The following is a 26,452-nucleotide window of genomic DNA, read 5'->3' as shown; positions in this document are numbered from 1 at the left end:
TATTTACGAAGAAAAATAAATCCTGCAGTTATCTATGGTATGAAGTGCTCGCATAATTTTGTAAGTTGATTATAATCCAGGGTGAAATCATATTTATATCCTGATACAGTGCACACACGATATTCTATTATTTTGACTTTGTTTGAAACCATCGATACCTCGATGTTCGAAACACATGAAAACAAATGAAAACACAAAAAATATGTATGACTGGGTGGCCAATATAAAATTATTCTAATATGGTAGCCAACATAGAAATTAAGTTCCAACAAAAACGTATTTCAACATCTTACCTCGTTAGGCAAACATGCTGCTTAAGTGCATTTCTGTAGGTTTTCAAAATAAAATCTTCCAGTACATCCATTGCATTCACAACATTTTCAGGGGTATTGCTGGTAGAGATACGTTGTCCAGAATCGATGAGGCTGTCATTGCGTCTTTAGCTGGCGGGCGCGTGGGAAGAGACTCCGTTTCCAATGTTTTGTCTGCTTGCGATTCCACTTCTGTTAGCTCACATGGGTTAGTTGCATCACAAGAGATACCATCTGTTACTGGTACTTGATTCTCTGTGTTCACAAAGTCTTTGAAAGTTTCTTCCAACTCCAAATTCTGTTATAAATCAGTCCAGTCCCTGTTAAAGGCATCGGTCACGGTCGTTTCTTCTGTATTATTTACAAAGAACCTGCACTTCCGGAAGCAGTTCTTTATAACAGATGGTGTTACAGTGTCCCAAGCCACAGCTACAGTCCCTATAGCATACATGACATTCCACTTCCTGATACAAGAGTAGGACACATTTCTTGATACTTCTTACTAAAAAATGAATGAGCTGCTTCCTATATGCAAGTTTCATGCATTAAATGATCCCTTGATCTAGTGTTTGCATGTGGCAGGTAGTGTTTGCCGGCAAGTACAGGAGATGGATATTTTTAAGTTCCAGTCCATCGTGGTTGTGAGCAGCGCATCAATTCAGAATAAGAATATTGCAGTCTTTACATGTCATCTTTCTTTCCAAACAGAGCAACCATTCACAGAACAAATTCCCTGTCATCCAAGCATTTTTCGAATATCTATAGTTTCACAGAATTCTTCACACCCTTGAAATAGTGGGGCTTTGCGAACTTGCGTATAACAAGAGGGTGTACCATATAATCCCGAATACCATCCGCCACCGAATAAGACCCGCACCCTCGGCAAAATACGGGGAAAAAAAAAAAAATCAAATAACTTGCATACCTATTTAATTTTCGTCAGATATACCACAAATATAAATTCAAACGGCTTACAATTAATAAAATCATCACAAAAATCATAAATAAAATTGGTCCAATACTCATATCCTTCACAATTCACCATCGTCATCTGAAGTTTCACCATAGGAACTCGCGTCGCTGGCATCTTTCTACAAATAGTCGTCCAGGCTAGTTGGCCGTGCGGTTAGAGGCGCGCGGCTGTGAGCTTGCATCCGGGAGATAGTGGGTTCGAATCCCACTGTCGGCAGCCCTGAAGATGGTTTTCTGTGTTTCCCATTTTCGCACCAGGCACCTGCTGGGGCTGTACCTTAATTTATAATAATATAACAAATGCGCACATTTGTGCGTTTTTAAATAGTTAGTTCTCCTTGCTGTACTCTATGAGAGATTTCACTCTTTTTGCACAACTGAGTAGATGGTATCTTGTACATGTTTTGTTGCAAAGTTCACATTTACACTTATCACCTGGCGTATGGAATGACTTGATCACGCATATTTTATGATGGAGGCCATTGACTGCGTAATGGGTTACCATATGCCTGAGCTCATAGTTTGCCATCGTCCAAGCTCTGTTCGTCATGGCTTCAGTGCTGTAAAAATCTTCCCAAATACTTGATCTCTTTTCATATCTCTCTTTTATATGTTTCTCTGATGCAATCATGTATGGAAGTCCTATAGTTTGGATTTGATATCCTCTATATAGAAAGACTCCTTTGCCAGTTCATATACCAGCCTCGTTTGTGTGAATTTTGACACACACAGAGTGCGTTTGAGGAAGCTTGCGTTCACTCTTTCGATGACTGCTAGGTCTGCAGTTGTTAGATTATTCCATATTAATTGAATCCCGTATGTGATTATGGGCGTCATCTTAGTATTGAAGAGAAATAATGCCATCTTGAGATCTAATCCGGCCGCTTCCTTCCAACTCCTAGGCCTTTCCTATCCCATCGTCGCCATAAGACCTATCTGTGTCGGTGCGACGTAAAGCCACTAGCAAAAAAAAAAAAAAAAATACAAATAGTCGTCCTCACTACCATCCACTTAATTTGAAATTCCACATTTCTTAAAGCTTTTGTTGGGAGTGCGTGCCCATCCGGTTGGTGTTAATGCGTGATCACCATCAGGCATCCATTCACCGTCTTACTAATAAAAAGTCTTTATACAGTTGTTTAACACTTGTATAGTTATACAGTGGATAAACCCTGTATAAGCGTTGTCTATTTTTCTTACTAATAAGCGTGGTATACGCATTGTATTACTATACAGCACATATACACTCGTTCCAAGTCGTAGGAATCTCTTCCTGCAGTTCTACAGTTGGGGAATACCTCCACCTATAATTGTATTATTTTACATTTGGAAAATATCTCTTACATTATGGGTTATTTGAATAATCAGTTTGCCGGGCTGAGTGGCTCTGACAGTTGAGGCGCTGGCCTTCTGATCCCAACTTGGCAGGTTCGATCCTGGCTCATTCCGGTGATATTTGAAGCTGCTCAAATACGTCAGCCTCATGTCAGTAGATTTACTGGCAGGTAAAAGAACTCCTGCAGGACAAAATTCCGGCACCTCTGCGTCTCCGAAAACCGTAGGAAAGCAGTTAGTGGGGCATAAAGCAAATATTATTATTATTACAGTAGAGTCTCGCTCAACCGACCTTCGCTTATCCGACACTCCGTGTTATCCGACACTGGTAGTCTTAATTTTAACTTTAGGTGGATGCAATTCTGGGACACGGGGTGTGGAGGGTGCGACTGTGGGACAAGCACTGGCAGTCATGCGGTAGGATTGTTCAATGTAGTATTGGTTGGGTGCGGATGTTATAGTTTTCATATCCTCTGTGAGTATGGCGAGTGATTGTTTCTGTGGAAGACAAGTAGAGTGGGTTAAAGAGACTGGACAAAGGGGAAACTCTCCAAAAAATGACTTCAGATTATGCTATTGGACGTGTTACAGTGGGAGACTGGAAACATACGAGGAATAAATTGAAAAGTGGTGCTCTACCAAAGCAACAAGTCATGCACTGAAAATTAGAAAAAACAATGAAAAATGTGAGTACGAAAAAGTAAGTGAAGCACTATTTCTTTGGTTCACTAAAAACCAGGAAAAGGGCTTGTCAATATCTGGCCCCATTCTGCAAGAAATGGCGGTGTATATCTAGAAGGAGTTTAATAAAGGGACCCTAATTTTACTGCCAGTGCTGGGTGGCTTGATCGGTGGAAAAAACGGTACGGCATTGGGCAGCTTAATATCTGTAGAGAAAAACTGTCAGCTAAATCCGATGAGGTTGTGAAATTTAAAAGACAATTTCAAGAAATAAGTCTTGCTGGAGGATTATCCGGTGATCAGATTTTTAATTGTGATGAAACTGGGCTGAATTTCAAGATGATATCAAAACTCTTGCAGCCCAAGCCAAGACATCTGCACCTGGCTACAGGCGTAGTAAGAAAAGAGTACTCCATCTACTGTACAATTGAATTAATAAGTCAATAAATAGAGTCCCGTAAAACATAATACATAATACAGTATAGCCTTCCTGTTTGTTTTAGTTCTTTTTCAAAGTTATTCCGTATTATCCGACATTTTCGGTGATCCGACGTACTCCAGGTCCCGTTTAAGTCGAATAATCGAGACTATACTGTATTATTATTATTATTATTATTATTATTATTATTATTATTATTATTATTATTATTTATCAGTTCTTTCACCAATTCCATTTTAAGGGTCTTCTTTTGGATTTAAATTCAACAATGTCCACCCAAATCAGGAATTTTTACCTTCCCGGAATTCTTCTTTATAACTTTTGTTGTAGGTTTCAGGTCTTCATGCGTAAATTTCCTAATGAACAGCAGCTCTTCCCTGGTGTATAGTATTGTAACATCTTACAGAACATGGTTTTACACTTCAGCACTCATAATGTTATTAATTCACAATGGGGCCGATGACCTTCGATGTTAGGCTCCTTTAAACAACAAGCATCATCATCATTAATTCACAATACCATACCGAGTCAGCAATGTATCAGGAAAATAATTTCCACAGGGTGTCATGATCGCTATTATGTTTTACAATTTTTCCTGTGTACCTAGGATTGTTGTTTTAGTTGGATGGCTGTCGCACATATATTAAATGTCGATTCCGTCATGTAGATGTGACCTCTTGTATATGTGACCCAATGCTGACTGTTCCATGTTGCGGTGGTGTTGGGAGCTAGGCTCCCGGAAAGACACTAAGGAAACCTTCAACTTGATAAATCCGATCATGGCCCATTGTCACTTTCCTTTGTGACCATTTGCAAAATCTGATCTCCTTTGGATATCTTATTTAAACGTGCAGTTTGCTGTTGTCTTTGTGATGAGTAAACTTTTCATCATGCTGTCATCTTTTAATAGTCATGTTAATCATCATGACTGAATATTCTCTATCAAATAAAAAGTTGTAGGGCAGACTGGAAAGGGTCCTTTTCAACTTTCTGTCAGATTTATTGATTTCAGTGTAGAAGCTTGTTGAATCTTTCCTTTGATCTCAGGTGTCTACTTGTGTGTATTTCCTGATTGCATTCTGAACATATTTTCATAAAAACATTCAGGCCTTGTCCATTCCTTGTCCAATCCAGCCCTCTGTGGAGTCTTTCTTTCCATATCCAAACATTCATCATCTTGAGTTGTCTGATTAGTTATACACATTTGGAAAGACAAACAAAGCTCAGTGCCTCCTCTACGTTCTGCTGATTGACAGTGGCTGCGCCTTGAATGGCATAAAGAGAATTTAAGGTCGTACGGATCTTTCCTTCCCTGCTTGGAGTGGTGATTTGTTTGACTGCTATTATATATAATGGTAATATCTTTGAAATGAGTTGTATTTTATTTTGGGGCAGTTCATCTATTGCTAAACGCCAAGAATAATGACCATGAGGATTTGTTGTGCTGACCATGACACCTCGTAATCTGCAGGCCTTCGGGCTGAGCAGCGGTCGCATGGTAGCCCGAGGCCCCTCGGGGCTGTTACGCCATGGGGTTTGGTTCATCTATTGCTAAAATGTACATAATTATAAAGAGGAATATTGTAGATTCTGGAAACATGGAAAGAGGCTTTCTCTCTCTCCCATCTTTACAGGTTAATGGTCTGCCTCGTTGGCTGAATGGTCAGTGTACTGGCCTTCGGTTCAGAGGGTCCCGGGTTCGATTCCCAGCAGGATCGGGAATTTTAACCATCATTGGTTAATTTCTGTGGCACGGGGGCTGGGTGTATGTGCTGTCTTCATCATCATTTCATCCTCATCACGGCGCGCAGGTCGCTTACGGGTGTCAAATCAAAAGACCTGCGCCTGGCGAGCCGAACATGTCCTCGGACACTCCCGGCACTAAAAGCCATTCGCCATTTCATTTTTACAGTTTAATGTACCACCACATTATGTTTTCGTGCAAACTATTTGAAGATAATAATTATACTTACCCATACATGGAAAAAAACTGGTGTGATGGTGTGATTCAGGCGAGGATTGCATTTTATGATCATATGGGGCGAATGAGCCCAGTGAGATTGACACATAATTTTTACCTACGTTCTGGAAAAGAAAATCAAGAGGGCCTGGTTCATCGAGATAGACTTCCAAGAAGTAGGTATTACACATGACAATATTCGGGAGCTTGACCTCAAGCTGAAACTTACAGCACACCAGAATTTCCAAGAAAACTTTATGCTTAAAGCAATCAAGATGTGGAATGAAGAAAGGAAGCAACAGCATCGATATCAAGCAGGACAGCTGTACTGGGCAAATATTAAAGCTTCAGGAAGAAAGTGATTGTAAATAACGTGGTTAATATTTAGCAGAGACAGAAACTACCCAGGGAGTGGCGCCCCTGCCTATGTGAGTCCCAGAGCACACTGACCCGGTGTGTAACATCTGGTATGGGTCCCAGCTCAGGGTTACGAGTGAAGACCTCAATGGCATCTATGGCGGAGAAGGAGGACTTCGGTACAGCGGAGATGGCGGAAGGGGCATACCCGTAGCGTCTGTACTCCAGAGGAGCGGCTACGAAAGGCGTCTGTCTCCATGTTAGGGGCGGCCTAATTTTGAACCTGGCAGTAGGTATAAAATGCCTTTGGGTGTGGCGAGCCCATCGTAACAATAGCCTATATGGACAAAGCAGATATGGTGCCTCGGAAAAGGTTAGGGCGTCCCCTGCTAAAAGCGACGCGCAGCTCTTCAGGTGCTGGGGAAACTGTGAAAAATGGGCAACCAGCATCAAACTACATCAAAATTGCAACAGTTAATGTACTGACACTGACGGGAAAGACAGAAGAACTGGTTGACTTCATGATAGAAAAAGATATAGCCATACTTGGAGTGTGCGAGACCAAGAAGAGGGGTACAGGGGAGATGCCTCTGAGAGAAGGATACAGGCTGTATTACAGCGGAGGACCTGAAGCAAAAAATGGAGTGGCCATCATACTTGGAAGAGAAATCCAAGAATATCTGGAATATACAAAGTACGTCAGTGATAGGATGATGATGATGAGACTCCTGTTTGAAAATGGCGTGAAAGATCTATTTCAGTTGTATGCCCCACAAACTGGTTGCATAGATGAACATCTAGAGGACTTCTTAGAGGAAGTGGAGAGACAGATAGAAGATAAGGAAGTACTATTGATGGGAGATCTAAATGCACAAGTTGGAATGGAAAGACAAGGAAAGGAAGATGTTGTAGGGCCCTTTGGATATGGAAATGTAAATCCAGAAGGCGAGTTGTTGGTGGATTTTTGCATGAGGAATCAAATGATTGTTGGAAACACCTGGTTTAGGAAGAAGAACAGTCAGAAGATTACAAGGTATGGCTGGGGAGACAGACGGACAAAGACCATGATTGATTATATAATCATAGAGAAAGAACACCGGAAGAACCTTGTAGATGTAACAGCCATGCCTGAAGAAGCCTTTGGTGGAGATCATAGAGTTGTGATAGGAAAATTGAAAGTTGGAAAGACTGAAAAACCCCAATTAAGAAGAGAGAAAAGAATTAAAGTATGGAAGTTGAAGGAGAAAAGGAGAATTTCAAAGGGAAATAATACCCTTGGTACCCAGGACAGAGGTGGGGAATGTTGAAGAGGAATGGAAAAGATTTAAGGAAGCACTGGTTGGATGTGCAGAAAAGGTGTGTGGTAGAACATCAGGAAATGTGAAAGACAAAGAAACACACTGGTGGAATGATAGGGTAAAGATTAAAGTGAAGGAAAAGAAAATGGCATGGAAAGCATGGAAAACATCTAAGACTGAAGAAAGTAGAAGAAAATATGTGGAGGCAAAGAATTTGGCCAAGAAAGTAGTGGAGGAAGAAAAGAGGAAAAGCTGGGCCTTATTCACACAGACATTGAGAGATGATACGCAGGGCAGCAAGAAATTACTCTATGGTATCTTAAGAAATAAAGAGAGATCAGGTAAACAGCATATTTGTGAAGGATGAAGGTGGCATAATTTTAACAAAGCCAGAAGAAATAAGAAGTAGATGGAGAGAGTATTTTCAGAAGCTGCTGAACATAAGAACGGATGACAGTCATTCAATGGACGACCAGGAAAGGCAATTAGTTGACGAAGAAATGGATAAAGAAATTACACTGATTGAAATTGAAATGGCAGTAAGAAAGATGAAGAATGGAAAAACTGCTGGAATAGATGAAATTTCAGTGGAGATGATAAAGGCAGCTGGAGCTGTAGGCCTGCAGTGGACATATTGGGTTCTCAGGAATGTCTGGGAGAATAAGGAGGTCCCTGAGGATTGGCAAAAAGGAATAATCATCCCAATTTTCAAGAAAGGTGATAAGAAAGTTTTGAAGAACTACAGGGGAATTACTCTAATATCCCATGTTGCTAAGATAATGGAAAGGATACTGGAAAGTAGAATAAGGTTGAGGGTTGAGAAGCAGATACAGAAAAATCAGTTTGGTTTCAGAAGTGGAAGGTCAACAATAGAGCCCATTTTCATTATGAGACAACTAATGGAAAAGCATTGGGAGTACGGGAATGATATGGTGATGACATTCATTGATATTGAAAAGGCATATGACAGTGTCCCTAGGACGAAAGTTTGGGACAGTCTGGTGCAAAAAGGAATTGGACAGGGATTAATAAAAATGATCATGGCATTGTATAAGGAATGTTGTAGTTGCGTGCAAACACAAGTTGGCAGGACAAGTTGGTTCAAAATAACTAGTGGGCTGAGACAGGGAAGTGTTCTATCACCAATCCTGTTTACAATAGTAATGGATGACATCATGAGAACAGCAAAAGCAGCATATGGAGGAAGAGAAATGAACATGATGTTATTTGCAGATGATATTGTGATTTGGGCAGAAGACAGGAAGGTTCAAGAACAGTTGAATGTGATGAATGGGAAGATTGAAGAATGTGGATTGAAAATAAGTGTAGAAAAGAGTAAAACTCTTGTTATGATTAGAGGGGAGAAAGAAGGGAAAGGTCAGATTGGACTTGCAGACAAGCCCCTGGAAGTAGTGGAAACGTTTAAATACCTGGGGAGTGAATTAATGGAGAATGCTCGACTGGATGCTGAGATTATTAAAAGGATTCAAGCTGGAAGTTGTTTCTATCATAGTGTAAGAAATATGTTATGGGACAAAGATGTGCCAATGGAAGCAAAGGATACTATGTACAAGATGTATTACGTACCCATAACAACTTACGGAGCAGAAACTTGGACAATGACAAAGAAGGATGAGAGTCGAATACAGGCAGCCGAAATGAAATTCTTGAGGAGTATGATACAGAAGAGTAGAAGAGACAAAATAAGGAATGAGAAAATCTGGGAAGAAATTGGAGTGGAAAAAATGAATGATAGAATAGAGAAGAGCCGACTAAGATGGTTTGGGCACATAAAGCGAATGAGCGACGAAAGAATGCCAAAAAAGGTGATGGAAATGCAAATCCAAGGAAGGAGAGGCCGTGGACGACCACGATTGAGATGGAAGGATACCATCCAACGTAGCACTATAGAAAGAAACCTGGACTGGGACACAGTGTTGGAGGAGGAGTGGTGGAAAGACCGAAGAAAGTGGAGAGGAACCATATTTGCCCCTACCCGGCTACAGCTGGATAAAGGGAAATGATGATGATGATGAATAAAAAGAAAATATACTTGCAAATTAACGTGCATCTACGTGCAGAATACTACCTCAGTCTTTGGAAAAGACTCGTTTACCAACTTCTTTCACGCATTAGCAAGCTTCCTTTGAATTTTATGCTTTTCTGTCTTACATTCCTTTCAACATCCAAGTATTAAAAGAGACTTGTCTCTTCCATTTCCTTTGGAATGGGTGACACAGTACAAGGTTGTGACTCATACCAAGGAAACAAAACGTAGGAAGGAAGTGGTGTATTTGAGACTTTCAACTTCCTACCTAAAGCAATGTCAGGTAATTATTTTCAAGTTATTGCACGAAAACAGGTCTTAGTGCTCTTTTAGGTAAATAAGTTGAAGAAATATATATATTGTAACTGTAAAAGTTTGTTTTGATGGCTAGCTGAACACAAGACTCGGCCCAGGGGTGACCGGTCACTATCTGAATTGTTAGAGAGGAGAGGGAAGTCAGATAAGTATAATGGAACATTAATTGTTTAAAAAAAAGTTTTTTCATAAAATAAAGTCAGATTTCAACATCACCTCAGCACAGCAGTTATAATGAGTACTTCTCCTTGGGGCGGAATTGGCCCTGATACATTGCGGGTCACAATGTCTGCTTAGGGTGCCACCATCTTCCGAGCCGATCTTGAATATCTGGAAGGTCTTGAATATATCGGAGGTCTGAATGGTCTAGGAGCATTCGTAGTCATGGTTGTAACATGGCACTGGGCATGAAATAGATCCTAAGTAACTGGTCTGCACAAATGAGATAATAGTTAGTAATGGTCTGCACTCAATTGTCTTCACAGTGATGGTTTCACTAATGAACACAGTTATTGCTGATGGCTTGAATTGAACTCAGAATTAAATCTGTGCTGTATCAGCCACGCAAAATAAATGTCATTTTATCAAAGTTAAATATGAGAACTTCGGCTGAATAGTAACGTAGAAAATAAAATATTCCACTTCCAAACTTTATACAGTTCAAGTTCGAATTAATTCTAGAAATAAATGAAACCAAAGAATTTGTTCTGGGATGAATTTAGTCCCGTTCATGATTAAATAAAGAAAACACTGTCCTTTCAAGAACCGTCCTGGGTTCAACACAAGAAATGTTAACTGTATCAGTTTATTTAACCACAGTTGTAAGGCTATGTTCTATCGTGAATACGGTCACTTGGAAAATAAATCTTAAGTTCAATAGCACTGTTAAATTCAACTACTTGTGTCAGTAGCTTGTAACATAAACGTATAGTTTGTCGAAATGTTCTAACACCTTGGTAGAGTAACACTGTTACAAAATTCAATCACCAGTACAGTTTGAAATACTGAATTACGTCTCGCTATTAGCACAGGTTTATCACTTGTTAGGGTTAAATACAAAATTATGTACAGTTTTGAAGTTCCACTAACGACAAGGTTTTATCACTTTTAGCATTCAATGTTAAATCACTTTGTGAAGTTTAAACACTGTCATTCAAATCCTATCATCTCTTGTAATTCAAACATCAAATTACATTTAAGTACTTGGTAGCGTAGTATCATACTATTTCCAATCACACTGTTCCTGTAAAGAGTTAAACACCTTAACTGTTCACGACTCAACTCATACACAACTTCTATTACCACATGCAAACGATGCTGTAATACTTCAAGTCTTGTAGATGCATTGCAGAATTAGAGTCCAATAGTACGCGAACTTAAACTTTCATCGGAGAGTCGAACTGGCAACCAACATCACGGCAGTAGAATGACCAACAGATGACCGACCGGCCTCGACTGTGGCACAAGATAGACTGGCTTGACAAGCGAAATGCCTGCCTGTTTATTCAGTATCCCCTGGGAATTATAATTACTGATATCTTCAATAGTTTTTAACTGATCTCCTTGAAACTTGGGAATTAGGACTATAAAAAATTAGGCTATACGGTGATGTGGTTCATATCTTCATATCATTAATCCATTTCAAAGAAATTAGCGATGGAAAAGAATGGAACATTCCGTCTGACGTAATACAACCTTGGCCAAGTTACCTAGTTGTGACGTCTCACTTCCCCGCTGCTCGCAGCTGACATGTTCACAGGGGAAGCGTGTTCGGCGGGTAGCATAACTCCGCATACATCGGGGACTTTGATTGAGAACCGTGTTACGGGTATAATATATATATTGTGCCCTACTGCACTTTAAAGTTCCGTCCAGGCGAAGGCCGGTCTCGAACCCAGAGTACAGTAGTGAACAAACTCTCACAGACGTGAGCTGGTGCACATAGTCTTACCTGAACACAGTCCTCTTCAATCAGCCAGGAGAGCGCTCTTCTCAGGGATAACATGGGTATAACGGGGCAACATAAAGATAATACACTAGGACATGTGCCTACTCAGGTAAGAATTCGGCTAAATTAAAAATTAAATATCTAACAGAAAACACCGCTGCATTCAAAGTTTAACAAATAGGGATTTATTACAAAAAATTGAATTATTTACAAATGAAAGAGCATTTCAATATGAGATGGTAAAATGACGCTGAGCCGATGACTACCAGTTTACTGCCTTCACGAAAACACGTGAGCTGCAACAAGCATGTTACAATAGTGTAAGTAACGAAGTTTAGAAAGATGGATATCTGCTTAATTACACAAAACAATGATTCCCATAAAAATTTACAATGCCTCGCGCCGTCGAACCCCGGTGCAAACAAAAATCACCACAAAATTTACAATGACCTGACTCGGTCACGAACCCTAGTCCCATGACAAGTAAGGCGTCCAAGATACCTATGCACACAATATAAAAGGACCCAATCAACACATACATGGGTGTCAGGATAAAACGGGCCAGTGTTAAAATATTACGTAAAACAAATAGGACATAAAACAAATCTCTCTCTGCTTTCAAAACATGAAGGTCGTTTCTTCCCCTCTCGGCATTCTTGACATACTGCAGACGACCAACCCACAAGCCTGTGACGTCAAGCTCAATGACCTCCACCCTCACCATTCCACTTGCGGCAGTCCCCTAATTTATGAGCTCAAATGGGGTGACAGGCTAAAGTCTTGCCTTTCAAAAGAACACTTCACGTAGTCAGCTGCTAAAGCCCTCATTTAAATATACCTGGGCTATCTGCCCTCGTCTCAATACTTCCAGCAATCTCGCTCATCTTACTTATGCCTCTCACGGGCTAAATCCTGGTGCTACAAAACACTAATCATTAAGCGATCGTCACATGGCCATACTAGGCATTTCCAAAATAAATTCAATAATCTTTCAATGGTTGGGCTCTCTCATGCCAACTGCAAATTTTACTTCTGCCTCTCATGGGCTCAAATCTCTTAAATATTTGGACTCGCTCGCTCTATCAGTGAATCTGGGTGAATTACTGGTCACGACTTGGTCATAACGATACACTTCTACGTCTGCAGAAACAAATGCCTAAATGCGATCAAATCAAAGTACCTATCTGTAGACTAACCTCCATGCCTAAATGAGATCGATCAGACCCTTACAAAAACACGTACGTTAAAATAACGCAATCAAAATGAACAATAACTTCGCTAACAAGGACTCTACAAATAACATCTACCTTAAAGTACGGGGTTCGAGTTTGAGGCCTAGCTCTAAATTACAAGGGAAATTTTCCTACTACCACAAATATGTTGACTGACGGCCCCCATATTCCTATCTAAATTTAAATGACATCCTTGAAACAGAATTGGAAAGCTCTGACCTTAATTTATCGGGGACATAGCGGAGCGGCCATCCCTGTGGACCACTGGATCTACCACATTCTGATAGACTGCAGAGCTGGCATCAGATAGTGTTGACCACTTGGAGACATTCTTGCTTGTGTGGCGTCTTCGTACAGCTCCCTCTGTAGTCGGAAGGTGTCCCCTTCGAGGTTGTGCTGGTCAGGTGCTCCCAACGTTCCTGGATCGATGCCCGTTGTTGTGTTGGCTTCAGCTCCTGGTTGTGGCTTCTTTGCAATGATGCTGTCAAACACTCGTTCTGACTTGATGCTGGGGTAATTCCTTGCAGAAATAGCAGTACGGGTAGTCGGCGTAGCTCGAAGACAAAGCGTTGTTCTCAGTACCAACACGCAGTACGACGATTCGTTCTCGCAGTCTTTCGGTCCAAGAATGACTCTGATATGCCCTGGCGGCCTTAATTTATAATTCCGGGTAGCGTCATCACGCCGCTTGACTGCGTGCAATCTTAGCACGCCCGGGAAAATTTCCCGCATTAATTATATCATGAGCTCAAATTAGCGAATGCATTATTGAATGCAGCCCTAATGCCTATCAAAATAAAGCAGAAATAATACAGGTTGCAATTCTTGTCTCAAATCCAATGCAACTCTTCCGTAACCAAAGATATTAATTTATTTCATTCTTCCCTCCTATAATAAGTTTAGCCGGGAACTGGAAAGCGTCCCCAATCTTCATCAAGAGGCTTGGCTTGGGACATAACTCCTTTTAATGAGTTCTGGAGATTTCTCATAATGACACTCGCGCTCACTTCACATAAGAACGCTTCTTCTGGACCCCTTTATGACATATACTGTAAGACATCGGCTTCGTGGGTGGTCTTGTGTGATTCCAATATCCAATACTCAAATTAATACAATTGTTCCAATGAACAGAATGGTTCAATATATATATATATATATATATATATATATATATATAGAGAGAGAGAGAGAGAGAGAGAGAGCGCTAGGAATCCAAAATTATGCAAAATTTGCATGTTATGCAACACATTTTTTTGATCAGATTTAATATTATGCCATGAAATACTCTCCATTTGTTTCATCTAAAGGGCTGAGGTCATGGATGTCTGGTCTATTACACCTGCAATTATCACCAGTTTCATCTATGATTGTGAATGAAAACAAAATATGCAGTATCATGAACTTCCCAGCACCAATGATCAGCAGGAATATGTTCTACTTGGCCTGTTAATTTGGTTTTCATGTCACATGGTAGTCAGGAATGTTAATTGGATTTCTTTGACTTCTGCCCCTCTTGCCAGGTTTGTTCAAAAATGATACTGTATTCTGATTATGCTGTTGTAATTTGTGTTCCAGCATATGATTAAGTACCGCTACCTGCCATTTACTCATGGGAAGCCTAAGTACCAAGGGCACGAAGATACCGGAAAGGTGATTAGTTCTAAGTGACATTAATCTTGAAATGTAGGTAACTGGAAGTATGATTTGTTTTGATAAAAGCATTTTTGCATTCCTTAAAATAGCATAAATTTGTGAATTGTAAAGTTAATATATCAATGGTTGTGTGAATGTGTGTGTGAGTTCCATGAGGGATGGGACAGAGATTGGAATGGAGGGAAGATCCCTTAATTTATGAGGATACCAGTAATAAATCCAGTAGTGAGCTTTGTGTGCCTCACCATTTTCTAGTCACAAATGTGAGGCCGCTCTTCTCTGTTCATACATATAAAGATCCATTTTTTGCTTTGCATGGTCTTTTTAATAAATGCATTGAAATATTGTCATATCCCATGAGAGTGCATTAAATATTTAATATGAATTCCTGATGTAGTTTTTCTTTCTATCTTGCTATTTAGGGAATGTATTTTCATTTCATTGTAGTCTGAAAATGTTTCGTTGGTGCCTGGAGCAGTTAGAGAAGAATGAAGGATGCTTCAGTTCCTAAACGTAGCGTGTTGTTCAGCCACTTGCTGGATCGGCGTGTTCTACTTACTGTTAAGTTTGTGGAACCGAGAATGTCTTTTTACAAATAAGATTTTTTTCGTGTTTAATTCAGTATTTATTTCACTTGTCATATTTCTTTCTTCGTTCCCCAATTTTGTTGACATTGGAGTTCACTGTGTTCATTGAAAGACTTTATATATCAGCATTATTCAATGCAAGATTATTTACGTTGTATCTGTTTGCGAGTGGTGCTGTTGAATGATGGAAAAACACTAAGTAATTTGAATTGTCACTTATGGAGGGTTAACTCCCTAAAATTTATTGTATGAGCCCTATACATCAAATGAATTGGCCTTATATCTATTGCAGACTGTTGTAGAAGTCCTGGTATTTTAAATATAATTTTGTGACTTATTTTATGAGGTGACTAAATCTATTTGCTTGGCAATAATTTTCCTAATAAATTTTTAGCATTGTATAAATTATGGTTAATTACCAATGTTGTAAGCTGAATAGATTTCATTTTATGCAAGATATGCAAAAGTAAAGGAAAGCTGGTCAAAATGTTATTGCTGTCTTTGACCTGGTCTAGATATAACAGTATTTTGTTTGAAAGCATTTTCATATATATTGTCAAAGTTATTTTAATATTTCCATTCTGATTGAGTTTGAAAGCCTTGTTATGCAGTGTTCCTTACTTCACTTGAAAGATAAATTAAATTGAAATTGTTTCAGATGTAATATCACTTTTGAAAATTGCCATGTGAGACTTGAAATAGATGGTAAAGAATTGATTCTTGAAATATTACATATAAGTTAGAGCAGATCTATTTCATAATTTATATTAACATTTTATTACTTAAAATTACAGTATTTTAGAAATTAACTGTAATGAGAACATTGCAACTCCATAGAAGTTTTAGTTCCTGATGATCAAGTCAACTCTTAAGAAATACTTTTCTAAAAATCTGAGATGACTAATATTGTGTGGAAGTTTTCTTCCCCCCCCTATGATTCCTTATTCTTTCATTGAAATGGATTGCTTTTTGATACGTGTCAACATTCTGTACCCAAATAATTCTAATTCATTCTTCCAGTTTGATAGATTTTACATTAATATATTATTGAATTCAAAGTTGTCCATTCAGAATAAATCTTTAATTTTTTGATTGTCTCACCAAAGGATGATGACAATTTGCTACTATCAGATTTTAACTTCCACGTGTTAATTTGATACTGCTACTGTCAGATTTCAACTTCCACATTCCAAGATAATTTTTTGTTCCCCCCCCCGTACACTCATGAATGTTTTATTGGAAGTCACATTTTGAAGAACTGAATTTAGTGTCTTCATATATGTATATATATATACATAGAGAGAGAAAGAAAGAGAGAGTGTTTGTTTTTTACCCATATTATACTCCTACTTGAATATTTCTGTATTGATGTGGGTGGACTAGGAGTGTCTGATATTAGCTTCCACATTGTAAAATCTTTAGTTTTCTTGTGCTGTTGTAAGTTACCATTCAATGACTGACATCCAATGAGGTAGTTAGCCAAGGATCTTTTTAAAAATTCTGTGTTTCTTTACAAAAGAAATCGACATTTACTTGTCCATTACCGGTAATTTTCCTTTAGTTCTTTAATATCTTCCCATTTTTTGTATTTCAAATTGTATTGGGTCGATGCATAAGTTTGTGCGGTTTTTATATTTTGTATTTTATTTTACTGTCACTGTCACACGCTGTAACTCACAATCACTCAGTGATGTATTCACCTCGACTCTCTATGACCTTATGCCAACGTTCAGGTAGCAGTTGAATGCCTCGCCTGTAGAACTGTTTTGGTTTTGACTGGAAGAAATCTGTTAGCCATTGGTCAAGAGAAGCTTCGTCAGGAAACACTTGCCCCTGAATGTGGTTAGAAAGAGAGCGTTAAAGATGGAAATCTGAGAGGGCAAAGTCAGGCGAAACACAGAGGATGGGGAAGAGGTTCCCAGCCAAGTTCAGCAATCACACCTGTGGTCAATTGCGCTGTGTGCGGACGAGCGTTATCATGGAGCAGTAAGACTGGTTGTTGTCTTTGTCTTCAATTTCTGTACCTATCCATCAAATGCAAATGGCGTACAATAGTTGACTGATCACATTCACAAACTTGTGTGCCATTTCCTGCGTTGTTTGATAAGGATTCTCATGAAGCAACTCATTTAAGCAATTTTCGTCAAAATCTGAAGGTCTTCCAGAACGTGGATCGTCAAAGTCAAACTGTCTTGCTCGAAAGCGGGAAAACCGTTTTTGTCCTGTTCTTTCAGCAATTGCTTCATTCCCGTACACTTCACAAATTGTTCTCGCAGTTCTGCTGCACTGGATTCTAGGTTAAATTCAGAGTAAAATGTATCGGAAATGCTCACTTTACTCATCTTGACATTCCATATCTGTTTGTCTGAAATGTAAACAAATAATACATTCACAATCAAGAAAACTTGTGTTTCACAACACACAAACTCCAAACTCAGTTAAAACAACGGAATAACGATAAGCAATCCCTTCACGCCACATTTTTGTCAACCCAAAAGAATACTGCACAAACTTATGCTTCGACCCAATATTCTCCATAATTTTTTTGGAAGCCTATGCTATCGGAATACGAACGCATGTTTGTCCTGATTCTTATGTGTAAAATGGATACTAGTAACACTACTCCCCTCCTACTACAGTTTATAGGTTTTGGCTCTATTTTCTATTAATGTACACTTGCTGAAAGGAATTGTATTTTATGTGAAATCACTCTTCATATACTTACATCTTTTATTTATATGTTAAGTGTTTGATATCAGTTTTAAGATTCTGTTGTCTCTTACTTTTGTGATTATTAATAATTCTCTTTGTTGCAGTATTGCTCTTGAGATTACTGCCTCAGATTTTATTCAATTGTTTTATAAAAGTAATCATTACAACAGTATTTGACTTGCATTTCTTCTCAGATTTCCTTTCTACTTAGAGCGAAATTTAGATGAATTTTACAAAATTACTAGGAGTAGTAGCATTTCTGCTCTGTTGATTATCCACACTACTTATATGTTGAGAAAATATAGTATAATTTGCTTTGATTGGCCAAGAAACAAATGAGGGTGAACAGAAAGCAGAACTATATCACATTTGTTGTAAGTTGGCTGCTTAAAATCTCATGGTATTCTTGAGGAGGAGTTGGAGTATGAATGTAAGTGACAACCATTTTATGATCAAGTTCTAACTTCATTGTGTTCTGTACTGTGGGTGATAAGAGTTGGTTGGTTGGTTGGTTGGTTGGTTGGTTGGTTGGTAGGTAGGTAGGAAAATAAACCTTTTCTGAAGAAACAGTGAATGTAGAATTCATAGGGTATTCTGCATAACATGAGATGTTACAGTTTTATCGGGGAAGAAAGAAATTTATCTTATTTTTATACCCAACAATTTGCAAATAATAAGTCGTGGAGCTGCATCTGATCTCAAGTGATCCTAATTCTAAATATAGGATTTTTTCCAAACATCATTATGCTTTGAGCATTATGATATACTCTTTAAATTAAGATAATTTTGAAAGTTCTTCCCTCAGTATTTGTGGAATCAAAGTGATCAAATTCATGTAAAGGAAAGAAGGCAGGCAATCTGTAAAGGAAACATTTATATGTTGAAACAGTACAAGAAGAAGAGTGTAAATATTAAATTGATTGTAATAACTTTCTTTTCAATGTACTAACAAACTTCATGAATGCCAGAACATGGTTTCATGTTTCTTATTACAAATATTGTCATCGTATAGACTTATTTCTCACTCATTTAGTTTGCAAGAAGGATTTTAGTTCTACCATCAATAGAATCTCAAGTCTCTTGAACAAAGTGCTGTGCCAGTTGGTTTAGTATGAATATCAGTTGAAAGCAACTTCAGTAGTAGATAAAATACTCGCTCGGCCTTGGCTGTCACTGAACAAGTCCACAAAGTTGGACAGGGATGCCATATTGTTGGCAAATGTGGAAGTTAAATGGTACACATGATTCATGCTGCAGGAAAACATACGGTGTTTTCATCAGTCCTAAAATGATTATAATGTGAAGGCTAGGATTTTTAATCCTTCAGTACATACGTAATATCATAAGAAAAAATTAACGGAAGGAATACGTTCTTAATCTGGGTTTTTGTTACGCAGTGGAAAATAAAGATAAATTTTGTAATATTTCTTCAGCGTTGCCTTCATTTTTGATGTGATGTTCTCTTCCCTACCATCTCAGTTTCCCTTACAAAATTGATCCAGGCACATTTTATGATATTGTAATGGTGTGTATGCTGATTGCTGATATCATACTTGTTTCCATTTGGGATCAAAGGAGATTATAGCTGTATATTGATTGCATTTTGATTCTTGGATGGGACGGAGAACAACTTGCAGTTCTATGAGACATATTGAACTGAAACTTATCAAGCAAGTGGCCACACGGATAGGGTCATGTAGCTATGAGTCTGCGTTTAGCAGCCCTGTCAGCAACCCTGAAGATAGTTTTCCATGGTTTCCCATTATCGTACACACAAATGTTGAGACAACTCTAAGGGCGCAATCACTTCCTTTCCACTCCTAGCCCTTCCTCATCCTGTCATCACCATAAAACCTATCTGCTTCTGCGCAATGTAAAGCAGATTGCAAAAAAACAAAAAAAAAAACACTGAAACCTGCTTGGGCATATAATAATACAAACCAAATTCAATAAAGAAGTATACAGCAAGATGGAACCGGTAACAACAATGATTAGAAACAGATATGCTGTTTATGGGCACATCTTCTGTATGAATAATGACCGGCAAAAAGAAAATCTGGAATTTTCTAAAAACAAAGGCATGCAAGTAGAGAAATTTCAACAGTGTGAGAAAGATCTGAGGGAGGTGGACATTATGCAAGATAAAATCAGTCACAGGGTTGGTTACAGAAGGATGGTGAAAAACTATCCCATTTTTATGGTGGAGACGTCACCCAGAACACGAGGAGGTCCTTTACTACAGGAGCTAAAGAAAGCCCACGACGACGGACTCGAGATACTGGAAGGATGTTAAAGTTGGCAGATGAAAAAGACATACACACACACTGAAAATGAGATTGGTTGTTAACACACAGTCCATAGAGGCTCAACTCCAAAAAAACAAAAAAAAACCAATGAAGAGACATTACAAACAAATGAGGGAGAGGAATGTTTGAGGGATACAAATGCATCTTAGAAGATCAAGCCACTCTATCTTGCTTCAGCAAGCATCGGATACTGTCCGAAAAGGATGGAGGTAGTTGGAGCTTGAACATTTCCATTTCATGAGTCTGAAGCCATAATCACTGCTGGAAGCGTTTGCTTTCAGAAATTCCTGTAGCGACTAAATCAAATGGAAGCTGCAAAGTGATAGGTTAGGGCTATAGGGTGGGTGGCCAATAACCTCTCAGCATTTCTTCATAGAATAGGGCTGTAGAGTGGGTGACCAATTACCCCTCAGCATTTCTTCACCAATACGTCTGTCACCATCCTTGCATGTCTACTGCTTTGTCATGAAAGAATTGTGAAGCCAGGCGATAACATAGCCGGGCACTTCTTCCTGAAGGCTTGATACAATTTTTGACGCGTTTGGAACTGTTGCTCTGTTTACTCTCTTCTCACAACCAAGTGGTGCTCACTAGCTGCTAATTCGAATCAAAGCCATGACATTACAAAGAAAAGAGGGAAAGGAATGTTTGAGGGATACAAATGCATCTTAGAAGAAAAAACCACCCTTTAAATTGACACACTCTTCCTTGCTTCAGCAAGCATCGGATACCGTCCGAAAAGGGTGCCGGTGGTTGGAGCTGGAACATTTTAAGTTCTGGAGACCAAAGTTCATAATCACCGTTGGAAGCGTTTGCTTTCAGAAATTCCTGTAAGGCTCAAATCAAATGGAAGATACAAAGTCATAGGTTAGGGCTATAGGGTGTGTGACCATTTACCTATCAGCATTTCTTCACCAAAACATCATCACCATCCTTGCATGTCTACTGCTTTGTCATGAAAGAATAGTGAAGCTAGGCAGTAACATAGCCAGGCACTTCCTCCTGAAGGCTTGATACAAGTTTTGACGGGGTTGGAATTGTTGCTGTGTTTACTCTCTCTCTTCACACAACCAAGCTGTGCACACTAGCTTCCAATTCGAACCAAATGAGGAATGAGGGATACAAATGCATCTTAGAAGAAAAAGGGACACTAAATTGACAAATTTTTCCTTGCTCCAGCAAGCTTTAGATACCGTCGAAAAAGGATGCCGGTGGTTGGAGTTATTTCTGGAGTCTGAAGTCATTATTACTGTTGGAAGCGTTTGCTTTCAGAAATTCCTGGAGGGACCAACCCAAATGGAAGTTGCAAAGTGATAGGTTAGGACTATAGGGTGGGTGGCCAATTACCTGGCATTTTACATAGGTTAGTGCCATAGGGTGGGTGACCAATTACCTCTCAGCATTTCTTCACCAACACCTCTTGTCACCATCCTTGCATGTCTACTGCTTTGTCATGAAAGAATAGTGAAGCCAGGGCGATAACATAGCCGGGCACGTCCTCCGTGGCTTGATACAAGTTTTGAAGGGGTTGGAATTGTTGCTGTGTTTACTCTCTCCCTTCACACAACCAAACGGTGCACATTAGCTGCCAATTCAAACCAATGCAATGACATTACAAAGAAATGAGGGAGAAGAATGTTTGAGGGATACAAATGCATCTTAGAAGATAAAGCCACTCTACCTTGCTTCAGCAAGCATCGGATACCATCCAAAAAGGATGGCAGTGGTTGGAGCTTGAACATTTCCATTTCTGGAGTCTGAAGTCATTATCACTGTTGGAAGCGTTTGCTTTCAGAAATTCCTGTATGGACCAAATCAAATGGAAGCTGCAAAGTGATAGGTTAGGACTATAGGGTGGGTGGCCAATTACCTCTCAGCATTTTACATAGGTTAGTGCCGTAGGGTGGGTGACGAATTACCTCTCAGCATTTCTTCTCCAACACCTCTGTCACCATCCTTGCATGTCTACTGCTTTGTCATGAAAGAATAGTGAAGCTAGGTGATAACATAGCCGGGCACTTCCTCCTGATGGCTTGATAAAAGTTTTGACGGGGTTGGAATTGTTGCTATGTTTACCCTCTCTCGCCTCACAACCAAGCGGTGCACGCTAGCTGCCAAACCGAACCAATGCAATGACATAACAAAGAAAAGAGGGAGAGGAATGTTTTAGGGATACAAATGCATCTTAGAAGATAAAGCTACCCTGTAGCAAGCATCGGATACCGTCCGAAAAGGGTGCTGGTGGTTGGAGCTCGAATATTTCCATTTCTGGAGTCTGAAGTTCATAACCACTGTTGGAAGCCTTAGCTTTCAGAACTTTCTGTAGAGATCAAATCAAATGGAAGCTGCAAAATGATAGGTTCGTGCCGTCGGATGGGTGGCCAATTAACTCTTGGCATTCCTTCATAAGTTAAGGGCTTTAGGGTGGGTGATCAATTACCTCTCAGCATTTTTTCATCAACCTCTGTCACCATCCTTGCACGTCTACTGCTTTGTCATGAAAGATTAGTGAAGCCAGGCGATAACATAGCCGGGCACTTCCTCCTGATGGCTTGATGCATGTTTTGACGGTGTTTGTAATTGTTGCTCTGTTTACTCTCTCTCTTCACACAACCTAACGGTGCAATTAGCTGCCGATACGAACCAATGCAATGACATTACAAAGAAATGAGGGAGAGTAATGTTTGAGGGATGCAAATGCATCTTAGAAGATAAGGCCACCCTGTAGATTGACACACACTTCCTTGCTTCAGCAAGCATCGGATACCGTCCGAAAAGTGTGCTGGTGTTTGGAGCTTGAACATTTCCAGTTCTCGAGTCTGAAGTCCTAATCACTGTTGGAAGTTGTTGCTTTCAGAAATTCCTGTAGGGACCTAGTCAAATGGAAGCTCCAAAGTGATAGGTTAGGGCAATAGGGTGGGTGGCCAGTTACCTCTCAGCATTTTTCATAGGTTAGGGCCATAGGGTGGGTGACCAATTACCCCTCAGCATTTCTTCACCAACACCTCTGTCACCATCCTTGCATGTCTACTGCTTTGTCATGAAAGAATAGTGAAGCTAGGCGATAACATAGCTGGGCACTTCCTCCAGATGGCTTGATACAAGTTTTGACGTTGTTGGAGTTGCTGCTGTGTTTACTCTCTCTCTTCGCACAGCCAAGCTGTGCATACTGGCTGCCAATTCGAACCAAAGTGGGAGAGGAATGTTTGAGGGATACAAATGTATCTTAGAAGAAAAGGGGACACTGTAAATTGACAAATTTTTCCTTGCTTCAGCAAGCTTTGGATACCGTCCGGAATGGATGCCGGTGGTTGGAGTTTGAACATTTCCAGTTTTGGAGTCTGAAGTCAAAATCACTTTTGGAAGCGTTTGATTGCAGAAATTCCTGTATGGATCAAATCAAATGGAGGCTAGAAAGTGATTGGTTAGTGCTATAGGGTGGGTGGCCAATTACCTCTCAGCATTTCTCATAGGTTAGGGCCATAGGGTGGGTGACCATTTACCTATCAGCATTTCTTCACCAACACATCTGTCACCATCCTTGCATGTCTACTGCTTTGTCATGAAAGAATAGTGAAGCTAGGCGATAACATAGCTGGGCACTTCCTCCAGATGGCTTGATACAAGTTTTGACGTTGTTGGAGTTGCTGCTGTGTTTACTCTCTCTCTTCGCACAGCCAAGCTGTGCATACTGGCTGCCAATTCGAACCAAAGTGGGAGAGGAATGTTTGAGGGATACAAATGTATCTTAGAAGAAAAGGGGACACTGTTAATTGACACACTTTTCCTTGCTTGAGCAAGCTTTGGATACTGTCCGAAAAGGATGCCGGTGGTTGGAGTTTGAGCTGTTCCAGTTCTGGAGTCTGAAGCCATAATCACTTTTGGAAGCGTTTGCTTTCAGAAATTCCTGTAGGGATCAAATCAAATGGAAGCTGCAAAGTGATAGGTTAGGGCTATAGGGTGGGTGGCCAATTACCTCTCTGCATTTCTCATAGGTTAGAGCCATAGGGTGGGTGGCGAATTACCCCTTGACATTTCTAATAGGTTAGGGCCGTAGGGTGGGTGGCCAATTACCTCTCAGCATTCCTTCATAGGTTAGGGCCGTAGGGTGGGTGGCCAATTACCTCTCAGCATTCCTTCATAGGCTAGGGCCATAGGGTGGGTGACCAATTACTACTCAGCATTTCTTCATTAGCACCTCTGGCACCATCCTTGCATGTCTACTGCTTTGTCATGAAAGAATAGTGAAGTCAGGCGATATCATAGCGGGCATTTCCTCCTGATGGCTTGATAAGTTTTGACATGGTTTGAATCATTGCTCTTTTTACTCTCTCTGTTCACCACAGCTTAACGGTGCACACTAACTGCCCGTTCCTGCTTGAGAGTGGTGATGTAATGTTGCCACCTCTACCCTCCCATGTGATAGTTCATTGATGCATGTGCATTGGAGTGAGCGATGGGATCCAGGCGTATTTCACTTAATCCCGCCTCACATTACATTGCTGTGTAAGGATTTCGTCCTAAACAGTGCATCCAGTGGCAACTTCGGTAGTACTCAGTATTTTAAATCTGTAAGTTATCGTCATTTTTCTTCCACCCTCTCACTCACCACCCTCAGATTTCTTCAGGAAATGTGTATTGCTTTCCGTATGCATTGTGTTTTGTGAGTGGAACTGATAATACCCAATATTTTGTACTATATAATTATCACTACCTACAGTATATTTTTTTAAGTGAGTTTGGATATATTTCAGTCCTTATTTGATGATGATGCTTGTTGTTTAAAGGGGTCTAACATCTAAGGTCGTCGGCCCAGTCCTTATTTGTACGAGTTTGTCAGTTAGATTAGTCATAACTGATAGAGCTAGTATATAATTTTTGAACGCTTTTCTTATGATTCCAAAAATGTCTCAAGACTGCTGTGTTGGAAAGGAAATTGTATGCTGAAGAAGCATTTTATGTTGTGATGATGTTGCTCTTGGTAGATTCTTTTGTGTGAATATCTGATCTAATGTGATGGAATATTATGAGTTTTGAGATTTAATTTTAAATTCTGCATTGTGAGCATTATTTGATGTGTACATTTGTGATATTGTTATTGCTGTCATTTTGAACAAATGTGTGGATATGTTGAAGTTTTTAATCTGACAGGTATTTGTACCAATGTTAAAAGTGGCAGTGTAATGGTGAAGTGTACATTTTTGCGATGTATAGTCTTTGTGTGCAATGGTTCATTAAAGGTTTTGTGAGAACTTGTTTTGTTTTCAATCCTTCAAATGAATTAAGAATGGCTAGTGCATATGTAACCTTGTTTGAAGATTGAGGCCAGTGATAATTGACTGTATTTGGTGGAATTCTTATATCTCTTGTAAAGGCATTAAACAGAATATGATTCAGTTGTAGCTGAATATTTAGGGACTTATTCTGTGTGTGTCAACTGAAGAAGGGAAATACCGTGATGTAGCAAGTGTTTCAAATGGAAGTCAGTGAAGTTCTACATACTAATACAGAAGTACAATAGCATATTTCTCCAGTTCAGGGATGATAAAACCTTTTAGGGCTGTGTGTGAAGAAAAAAAAAAAAAAAAAAAAAAGGTTGAATTACCTGTGTAGCATTATTTGTCACTATGTATATAAAAATGTATAAAACCATGGTTTTTATTAAAATTATTTAAAGTACATAGCATTGTAATAATTCTGCCTTATTTGTTGCCGTTTTGTATTAACCTTATATCCCTGAATTTCACAATGATATTGTCCGGCTCCATGGCTAAATGGTTAGCATGCTGGCCTTTGGTCGTAGGGGCCCGGGTTCAATTCCCGGCAGGGTTGGGAATTTTAACCACAATTGATTAATTTCACTGGCACGGAGGCTGGGTCTATGTGTTGTCTTCATCATCATTTAATCCTCATCAAGACACGCAGGTCGCCTACGGCGTCAAATCAAAAGACCTGCATCTGGCGAGCCGAACTTGTCCTCGGACACTCCCTGCACTAAAAGCCATACGCCATTTCATTTACATTCATATTTATGTCTGAAAGGGTTTCAACACCAAACTGGATAAAAATATATACAGGTAGATATATGATTCTTTTTTTTTTTTTTTTGGTTCCTACCCGGCTTGCTGGAAGGAAATGATGATGATGATTCACTTCAGCTGGCGAAGTTAGGGACACATGTCCCTGTCTTACATTTTGATGGTGTTCGGGTAAAGGGGGTTAAGTCTTTTTTGTGAAAATGGAGTGATTGTTGCTCAGAATAAAATGGAAGATAAATTCTACACTGGGTAAAAGGAGCT

General features: G+C 39.6%; 1 protein-coding gene across 1 annotated transcript in view; it reads left to right on the top strand.

Moving 5' to 3' along the window:
- LOC136864772 (protein RER1) overlaps positions 1-25,405 on the top strand; it is a 149,725-nt gene extending 124,320 nt beyond the window's left edge. The window contains exons 6-7 of the mRNA XM_067142143.2: positions 14,471-14,545; positions 14,996-25,405. Coding sequence (XP_066998244.1) covers positions 14,471-14,545; positions 14,996-15,040 — 120 coding nt within the window. The 3' untranslated portion in view covers positions 15,041-25,405. The remainder of the gene's footprint in view (positions 1-14,470; positions 14,546-14,995) is intronic.
- The last annotated feature ends 1,047 nt before the right edge of the window (positions 25,406-26,452 follow it).

This window comes from Anabrus simplex, chromosome 2, assembly GCF_040414725.1.
Source record: "Anabrus simplex isolate iqAnaSimp1 chromosome 2, ASM4041472v1, whole genome shotgun sequence".
In the NCBI taxonomy this organism is placed as follows: Eukaryota; Metazoa; Arthropoda; class Insecta; order Orthoptera; family Tettigoniidae; genus Anabrus; species Anabrus simplex.
The sequence above is the reverse complement of the archived record's forward strand: the minus strand, read 5'-3'. Positions and strand labels throughout refer to the sequence as shown.